The sequence below is a fragment of the Oncorhynchus nerka genome, linkage group LG12, assembly GCF_034236695.1.
Source record: "Oncorhynchus nerka isolate Pitt River linkage group LG12, Oner_Uvic_2.0, whole genome shotgun sequence".
Classification (NCBI taxonomy): domain Eukaryota; kingdom Metazoa; phylum Chordata; class Actinopteri; order Salmoniformes; family Salmonidae; genus Oncorhynchus; species Oncorhynchus nerka.
Window position 1 is genome coordinate 4,876,570 of NC_088407.1, and position 10,000 is coordinate 4,886,569.

At 42.1% G+C, this 10,000-nt stretch overlaps 1 protein-coding gene across 1 annotated transcript in view; it reads right to left on the reverse strand.

The window, feature by feature from the left end:
• Window positions 1-10,000, reverse strand: part of LOC115126435 (FH2 domain-containing protein 1-like) — a 64,785-nt gene that overhangs the window by 26,267 nt on the left and 28,518 nt on the right. Inside the window, 5 exon segments of the mRNA XM_065025165.1 lie at window positions 3,301-3,401; window positions 3,640-3,725; window positions 4,028-4,130; window positions 8,727-8,788; window positions 9,552-9,725. Coding sequence (XP_064881237.1) covers window positions 3,301-3,401; window positions 3,640-3,725; window positions 4,028-4,130; window positions 8,727-8,788; window positions 9,552-9,725 — 526 coding nt within the window.

Consider the following 10,000-nt stretch of genomic DNA (forward strand, 5'->3'; position numbering starts at 1 on the left):
CACCAATACCCATAATAACACTAACCATCATCATAATAACACCAATACCCATAATAACACCAATACCCATAATAACACCAATACCCATACTAACACCAATACCCATAATAACACCAATACCCATAATAACACCAATACCCATAATAACACCAACCATCATCATAATAACACCAATACCCATAATAACACCAATACCCATAATAACACCAATACCCATAATAACACCAATACCCATAATAACACCAATACCCATAATAACACCAATACCCATAATAACACCAATACCCATAATAACACCAATACCCATAATAACACCAATACCCATAATAACACCAATACCCATAATAACACCAACCATCATCATAATAACACCAATACCCATAATAACACCAATACCCATAATAACACCAATACCCATAATAACACCAACCATCATCATAATAACACCAATACCCATAATAACACCAATACCCATACTAACACCAATACCCATAATAACACCAATACCCATAATAACACCAATACCCATACTAACACCAATACCCATAATAACACCAATACCCATAATAACACCAATACCCATAATAACACTAATACCCATAATAACACCAATACCCATAATAACACTAACCATCATCATAATAACACCAATACCCATAATAACACCAATACCCATAATAACACCAATACCCATAATAACACCAATACCCATAATAACACTAATACCCATAATAACACCAATACCCATACTAACACTACCATCATCATAATAACACCAATACCCATAATAACACTAACCATCATCATAATAACACCAATACCCATAATAACACCAATACCCATAATAACACCAATACCCATAATAACACTAACCATCATCATAATAACACCAATACCCATAATAACACCAATACCCATAATAACACCAATACCCATAATAACAACAATACCCATAATAACACCAATACCCATAATAACACCAATACCCATAATAACACCAATACCCATAATAACACCAATACCCATAATAACACTAACCATCATCATAATAATAATAATAACCAGAATAATAATCATCATAACCATACTAATAATAACCCTACTAATAACCACAAAACTAATAATAACCATACTAATAACCACAATGCTAATAATAACCATACTAATAATAACCCTACTAATAACCACAAAACTAATAATAACCATACTAATAACCACAATGCTAATAATAACCATACTAATAATAACCCTACTAATAATAACCATACTAATAATAACCATACTAATAACCACAATGCTAATAATAACCATACTAATAATAACCCTACTAATAACCACAATACTAATAACCACAATACTAATAACCACAATACTAATAATAACCATACTAATAATAACCATACTAATAACCACAATGCTAATAATAACCATACTAATAACCACAATACTAATAATAACCCTACTAATAACCACAATACTAATAATAACCATACTAATAACCACAATACTAATAACCACAATACTAATAATAACCATACTAATAATAACCATACTAATAATAACCATACTAATAATAACCATACTAATAATAACCATACTAATAATAACCATACTAATAACCACAATACTAATAATAACCATACTAATAATAACCATACTAATAATAACCATACTAATAACCACAATACTAATAATAACCATACTAATAATAACCATACTAATAACCACAAAACTAATAATAACCATACTAATAATAACCCTACTAATAACCACAAAACTAATAATAACCATACTAATAACCACAATACTAATAATAACCATGCTAATAATAACCCTACTAATAATAACCATACTAATAATAACCCTACTAATAATAAACATACTAATAACCACAATGCTAATAATAACCATACTAATAATAACCATACTAATAATAACCATACTAATAACCACAATACTAATAATAACCATACTAATAATAACCATACTAATAACCACAATACTAATAATAACTATACTAATAATAACCATACTAATAATAACCATACTAATAACCACAATGCTAATAATAACCATACTAATAACCACAATACTAATAATAACCATACTAATAATAACCATACTAATAACCATACTAATAATAACCATACTAATAACCACAATGCTAATAATAACCCTACTAATAACCACAAAACTAATAATAACTATACTAATAATAACCATACTAATAACCACAAAACTAATAATAACTATACTAATAATAACCATACTAATAACCACAAAACTAATAATAACCATACTAATAACCACAAAACTAATAATAACCATACTAATAACCACAATACTAATAATAACCGTAATAACCATAATAACAATAATAGTAATAACCACAATAGTAATAACCATAATAATAACCTGACCTTTAGAGGAGGCAGGTGGATTTAGGGACCTCACCTTTAGAGGAGACAGGTGGGGACCTCACCTTTAGAGGAGACAGGTGGGGACCTCACCTTTAGAGGAGGCAGGTGGATTTAGGGACCTCACCTTTAGAGGAGACAGGTGGGGACCTCACCTTTAGAGGAGACAGGTGGGAACCTCACCTTTAGAGGAGACAGGTGGGGACCTCACCTTTAGAGGAGACAGGTGGGGACCTCACCTTTAGAGGAGACAGGTGGGGACCTCACCTTTAGAGGAGACAGGTGGGAACCTCACCTTTAGAGGAGGCAGGTGGGGACCTCACCTTTAGAGGAGACAGGTGGGGACCTCACCTTTAGAGGAGACAGGTGGGGACCTCACCTTTAGAGGAGACAGGTGGGAACCTCACCTTTAGAGGAGACAGGTGGGGACCTCACCTTTAGAGGAGACAGGTGGGGACCTCACCTTTAGAGGAGACAGGTGGGGACCTCACCTTTAGAGGAGACAGGTGGGGACCTCACCTTTAGAGGAGACAGGTGGGGACCTCACCTTTAGAGGAGACAGGTGGGGACCTCACCTTTAGAGGAGGCAGGTGGGAACCTCACCTTTAGAGGAGACAGGTGGGGACCTCACCTTTAGAGGAGACAGGTGGGGACCTCACCTTTAGAGGAGACAGGTGGGGACCTCACCTTTAGAGGAGACAGGTGGGGACCTCACCTTTAGAGGAGACAGGTGGGGACCTCACCTTTAGAGGAGGCAGGTGGGAACCTCACCTTTAGAGGAGGCAGGTGGGGACCTCACCTTTAGAGGAGACAGGTGGGGACCTCACCTTTAGAGGAGACAGGTGGGGACCTCACCTTTAGAGGAGACAGGTGGGGACCTCACCTTTTGTGGCGGTTCGTAGGACATCGATGTCGCGACTCATGTTCTCACAGGCTGGGGGGAACACTTCTCTAAGTACCATGGCCTTGATACGCACCTCAAAACTACACAGACACACACACACACACACACACACACACACACACACACACAGACGCACACACAGACGCACACACAGACGCACACACAGACACGCAGACACAGACACACAGAGACACACACACACACACACACAGTTGGCTTTTGCATAATGGATCAATACTGAATGGCATGTTTAATCAGTCAGAAAGTAGGGTCCAGACTGGGGCTAGGGTCAGGTCACTAAATGCCATGACCTCTCACCTGGGCACTTGGGTGAGCAGGAACATGAAGGAATCGGCCAATGAGAGTTTAGAGGGGTCGCCTCGGAACGCTTTAAGTTTCTTCACCTGAGAGGAAGAGACAGGGACATAGAATCAACATAGTGTGTGTGTGTGTGTGCGTGCGTGCGTTTTGTCGTGCTGTGTGTGTGTCTCACCTCTTCGGTCTCAGGTAGTAGTTTGAGCAGCTCTTAGTGTGTGTGTGTGTGTGTGTGTGTGTGTGTCTCACCTCTTCGGTCTCAGGTAGTAGTTTGAGCAGCTCTTAGTGTGTGTGTGTGTGTGTGTGTGTGTGTGTGTCTCACCTCTTCGGTCTCAGGTAGTAGTTTGAGCAGCTCTTAGTGTGTGTGTGTGTGTGTGTGTGTGTGTCTCACCTCTTCGGTCTCAGGTAGTAGTTTGAGCAGCTCTTTAAGAAGCTCCGCTCCGTAGGACTGACTGTTGCCATAGCGAATATCCTCTATTATGTCCTGGTTGGACCTGGGACAGACAGAGTCAGGATTGATTTATTTTTAATTTAACCTTTATTTAACTAGGCAAGTCAAAGGATGGATGGATGGATGAGAGTTCTAGAACCCTTCTATCTAAACCCAGAATGTTCTAGAACCCTTCTCTCTAAACCCAGAATGAAAGTTCTAGAACCCTTCTCTCTAAACCAAGAATGAAAGTTCTAGAACCCTTCTCTCTAAACCCAGAATAAAAGTTCTAGAACCTCTCGAAACCCTTTTCTCTCTCAGTCGTACTCCCTCTCTGGCTCTTCAGTTTTAATAACTGGGATTTTCTCCACAATACCTCAGCTGGGTCTCCCTGCAATTATAAAGTGGGTACTCCCTCCGTACCAGGACCCACAGTTTAATCCAGTCAACACAACAAAGACTGCAGACTGACTAACTTCTGTAGGACTTACAACTGAGACAGGGGGAAAGACATGAAAAGAGGAGAGAGGAGGAGAGAGGAGGGGAGAGAGGGGGGGAAGACATGAAAAGAGGAGAGAGGAGGGGAGAAAGGGTGAAGGGAAAGGAGGGGAGAAAGAGGAGATGAGAGAGGGGAGAGAGGAGAGGGGGAGAGAGAGGGGAAAGGGAGAGAGGGGAAAGGGAGAGAGGAGGGGAGGGGGAGAGAGGGAGAGAGAGAGGGAAAGGGAGAGAGGGGAGGGGGAGAGAGAGGGGAAGGGAGAGAGGGGAGGGGAGAGAGAGGGGGAAGGGAGAGAGGGGAGGGGAGAGAGAGGGGGAAGGGAGAGAGGGGAGGGGGAGAGAGAGGGGAAGGGAGAGAGGGGAGGGGGAGAGAGAGGGGAAAGGGAGAGAGGGAGGGGAGAGAGAGGGGAAAGGGAGAGAGGGGAGGGAGAGAGAGAGGGGAGAGGGTGGTGGGGGTCAAACCTATGTTTTAGTCAGACAGATGGCTGCTTATGTAGCAAAATGCTTTAATTGGTCAAGGGAGGGGGGAAAAAAGAGGTGTTTGACCTCAACACTAAACCTGCATGAAAGACGTTGTCTCACAAACTCACACCACACGTGTGGATAGAATCTGGGGAGAGACAAGACAACGTTATCACCCTCATATCTCTCCCCGTGCGTTGTGTTGTGGCAGCAGAGACAGCTAACTGGTGGTATCGCCTATTGATGCAGTCAACACAAACTGGAAAAGTACTCTGCATTCTTCTCCACCAACACCAACTCATCCAACGTGTGTGTGTTCAGTCTAAAGCCCTGTTGAAGTGACTAAAATCCTATTTGTTTGCAGATTCGATTTGAATCTGTTCTTTGTCCTGAACAGCCAGAAAGCATATGGAATCGGATATTTCAAGCTACCTTTCAAACCCCCTTCGTAGGTGGCTTGAAGTCTGATTCAAATCTGATTCCTGGCCATGTGACTTGTCTGAACGGTCAAATCTGATTTATTTGCCCTCCAGTAGTTTAGCATTTGTTGTTTGCTAGCTACTCTGTTAACAGTGGGCTTTAAGCTGTTATTTGGCATATCTTGTTGTTTGCTAGCTAATCTGTTATCAGTTTGACAAGAACATGTGGTAACTAACTGGCATGTTAACTCTTTACAAAAGTGAATGTAGTTGGACTGCTGTGGCTAGCTAGCTAGTTGACTGCTGTGGTTACCTAGCTAATGACTGCTGTGGCTACCTAGCTAGTTGACTGCTGTGGCTACCTAGCTAGTTGGACTGCTGTGGCTACCTAGCTAGTTGACTGCTGTGGCTACCTAGCTAGTTGACTGCTGTGGCTAACTAGCGAGTTTACATTTACATTTACATTTAAGTCATTTAGCAGACACTCTTATCCAGAGCGACTTACAAATTGAGTTGGACTGCTGTGACTACCTAGCTAGTTGGACTGCTGTGGCTACCTAGCTAGTTGACTGCTGTGGCTACCTAGCTAGTTGACTGCTGTGGCTAACTAGCGAGTTGGACTGCTGTGACTACCTAGCTAGTTGGACTGCTGTGGCTACCTAGCGAGTTGGACTGCTGTGGCTACCTAGCTAGTTGGACTGCTGTGGCTATCTAAGCTAGTTGGACTGCTGTGGCTACCAAGCTAGTTGGACTGCTGTGGCTACCAAGCTAGTTGACTGCTGTGGCTACCAAGCTAGTTGACTGCTGTGGCTACCTAGCTAGTTGGACTGCTGTGGCTAGCTAACTAGTTGGACTGCTGTGGCTAGCTAGCTAGTTGACTGCTGTGGTTACCTAGCTAATGACTGCTGTGGCTACCTAGCTAGTTGACTGCTGTGGCTACCTAGCTAGTTGGACTGCTGTGGCTACCTAGCTAGTTGTCTGCTGTGGCTACCAAGCTAGTTGACTGCTGTGGCTACCAAGCTAGTTGTCTGCTGTGGCTACCAAGCTAGTTGTCTGCTGTGGCTACCTAGCGAGTTGGACTGCTGTGGCTACCTAGCGAGTTGGACTGCTGTGGCTACCTAGCGAGTTGGACTGCTGTGGCTAGCTAGCTAGTTGACTGCTGTGGCTAGATATACTAGCTATACTAGATATACTACATATACACATAGACACAATGCATTTGGGAAGAATTCAGACCCCTTCACTTTTTCCACATTTTGTTACGTTACAGACTTATTCTAAAATGGATTAAATGTTTTCCTTAATCTACACACATAGAAAAAAAAACAGTTTTTCGACATTTTTGTAAAAGTTTTAAAAACAAAAAAAACGAAATAACCAATTTACATAAGTTTTCAGACTCTTTGCTATGAGACTTGAAATTTGCATCCTGTTTCCATTGATCATCCTTGAGATGTTTCTACAACTGGATTGGAGTCCACCTGTGGTAAATTCAATTGATTAGACATGATTTGGAAAGGCACACACCTGTCTATATAAGGTCCCACAGTTGACAGTGCATGTCAGAGCAAAAACCAAGCCATGAGGTTGTAGGAATTGAGCTCAGAGACAGGATTGTGCCGAGGCATAGATCTGGGGAAGGGTACCAAAACATTTCTGCAGCATTGAAGGTCCCCAAGAACACAGTGGCCTCCATCATTCTTAAATGGAAGAAATCTGGAACCACTAAGACACTTTCTAGAGCTGTCTGCCCAGCCAAACTGGAAGCCACTGGCTGCCTGGCCAGATGGAAGCCACTCCTCAGTAAAATGCACATGACAGGCCACTTGGAGTTTGCTGATTCTCTGCTGATGAAACCAAGATTGAACTCTTTGGACTGAATGCTAAGCGTCACGTCTGGAGGAAACCTGCACCATCCCTACGGTGAAGCATTGTGGTGGCAGCAGCATGCTGTGGGGATGTTTTTCAGAGACAGGAACTGGGAGATTAGTCAGGATCAAGTGAAAGATGAACAGAGCAAAGTACAGAGAGATCCTTGATGAAAACCTGCTACAGAGAACTCAGGACCTAAGACTGGGGCAAAGATTCACCTTCCAACAGGACCACGACCTTAAGCACACAGCCAAGACAATGCAGGAGTGGCTTCGGGACAAGTCTTTGAAAGTCTTTGAGTGGCCCAACCAGAGCCCAGACTTGAACCCGATTGAACATCTCTGAAGAGACCTGAAAATAGCTGTGCAGCGACGCTCCCCATCCAACCTGACAGAGCTTGAGAGGATCTGCAGAGAAGAATGGGAGAAACTCCCCAAATACAGGTGTGCCAAGTTTGTAGCATCATACCCAATACGACTTGAGTCTGTAAGTACTGAGTAAAGGGTCTGAATACTTATGTAAATATAATATTTACGTTTTTTTGCTTTGTCATTACGGGGTACTGAGTCATTACGGGGTACTGAGTCATTACGGGGGTACTGAGTCATTACGGGGGTACTGAGTCATTACGGGGGTACTGAGTCATTACGGGGTACTGAGTCATTACGGGGTACTGAGTCATTACGGGGTACTGAGTCATTACGGGGTACTGAGTCATTACGGGGTACTGAGTCATTACGTGGGTACTGAGTCATTACGGGGTACTGAGTCATTACGGGGTACTGAGTCATTACGGGGTACTGAGTCATTACGGGGTACTGTGTGTCGATTGATGAGAAAAAAACAACTAGTTAATTCATTTTAGATTAAGGCTATAACATAACAGAATGTTGAAAAATTCAAGGGGTCTGAATACTAAAGACTCCAGACCGAATGCACTGTACATGTGTATATATATATATATGACGGAGAGAGAGACAGAGAGTATCATGAGGACAGACTTACTTCTTGAACTGTACATGTGTATATATATATATATGACGGAGAGAGAGACGGAGAGTATCATGAGGACAGACTTACTTCTTGAACTGTACATGTGTATATATATATATATATGACGGAGAGAGAGACGGAGAGTATCATGAGGACAGACTTACTTCTTGAACTGTACATGTGTATATATATATATATGACGGAGAGAGAGACAGAGAGAGACGGAGAGTATCATGAGGACAGACTTACTTCTTGAACTGTACATGTGTATATATATATATATATGACGGAGAGAGAGACAGAGAGAGACGGAGAGTATCATGAGGACAGACTTACTTCTTGAACTGTACATGTGTATATATATATATGACGGAGAGAGAGACGGAGAGAGAGACGGAGAGTACCATGAGGAGACTTACTTCTTGAACTGTTTGAGGTAAATTCCCACATTCATCCCTCTCTTCCAGTCCAGGATACTGATCTGAGAGAGAAAGAATTTGAAAACAAATCAAATTTTGCTAAACTCCCATATCCACTGGGTGAAATACCACAGTATCAAATCAAATCAAATTGTATTTGTCACATACACATGGTTAGCAGATGTTAATGCGAGTGTAGCGAAATGCTTGTGCTTCTAGTTCCGACAATGCAGTGATAACCAACAAGTAATCTAACTAACAATTCCAAAACTACTGTCTTATACACAGTGTAAGGGGATAACGAATATGTACATAAGGATATATGAATGAGTGATGGTACAGAGCAGCATACAGTAGATGGTAGCGAGATGTCGACCTGTTGCCACAAGAAAAGGGCAACCAGTGAAGAACAAACACAATAAATACAACCCATATTTATGTTTATTTATTTTCCCTTTGGTACTTTAAGTATTTGCACATCATTACAACACTGTATAAAGACATAATATGACATTTGAAATGTCTTTATTATTTTGGAACTTCTGTGAGTGTAATGTTTACTCTTCATTTTTATTGTTTATTTCACTTTTGTTTATGATCTATTTCACTTGCTTTGGCAATGTAAACATATGTTTCCCAGGGCAATAAAGCCCTTTGAATTGAATTTGATTTGAATTGAGAGAGAGAACAGAGAGAAAAGAACAGAGAGAGAATGAAAACGCAAATGCAACACTTTGCTAACTCAGAGCCAAGATGGAATATATCTGTTTGACACAACACCTCATTGGCCATAAAAAGGGTGTGTGTGTGTCCTCTCCTCCTCACCTCATCTTTGGTCTCTCTGAGGGAGCCTCGGGCCTTCCCCCCTCTAGTCACAGAGGTAACCCCAGATGATTGACAGTCCGTCTGACTGAACAGCTCCTCGATGGTCTGGACGTCTATGTAGTACTGCTGCTGCTGTACAGGAAGCTGTGTCCACAGGTTGGACCGCCCTTTCACCTGGAGACCGTTACATAGCAGTTAGGAGGTTTAAGGTTCCCAGACGAAACAGTTTAGAAGAGTTTATCTATATTGGTTTGTTTTAGACTTCGGTGAGGGGTTTTTTTTTCCCCCGGCTTTTCGGGCACGCAACATTTTTTTCGAGACGCAAGCCGAAGTCGGGAGCCGAAGTCGGGAGCCGAAGTCGGGAGCAGAAGTCGGGAGCCGAAGTCGGGAGCCGAAGTCTACGCCTCTTCGTCGGTGATTGGTCAACAGCAGGTTTTTGTTATTTCAAT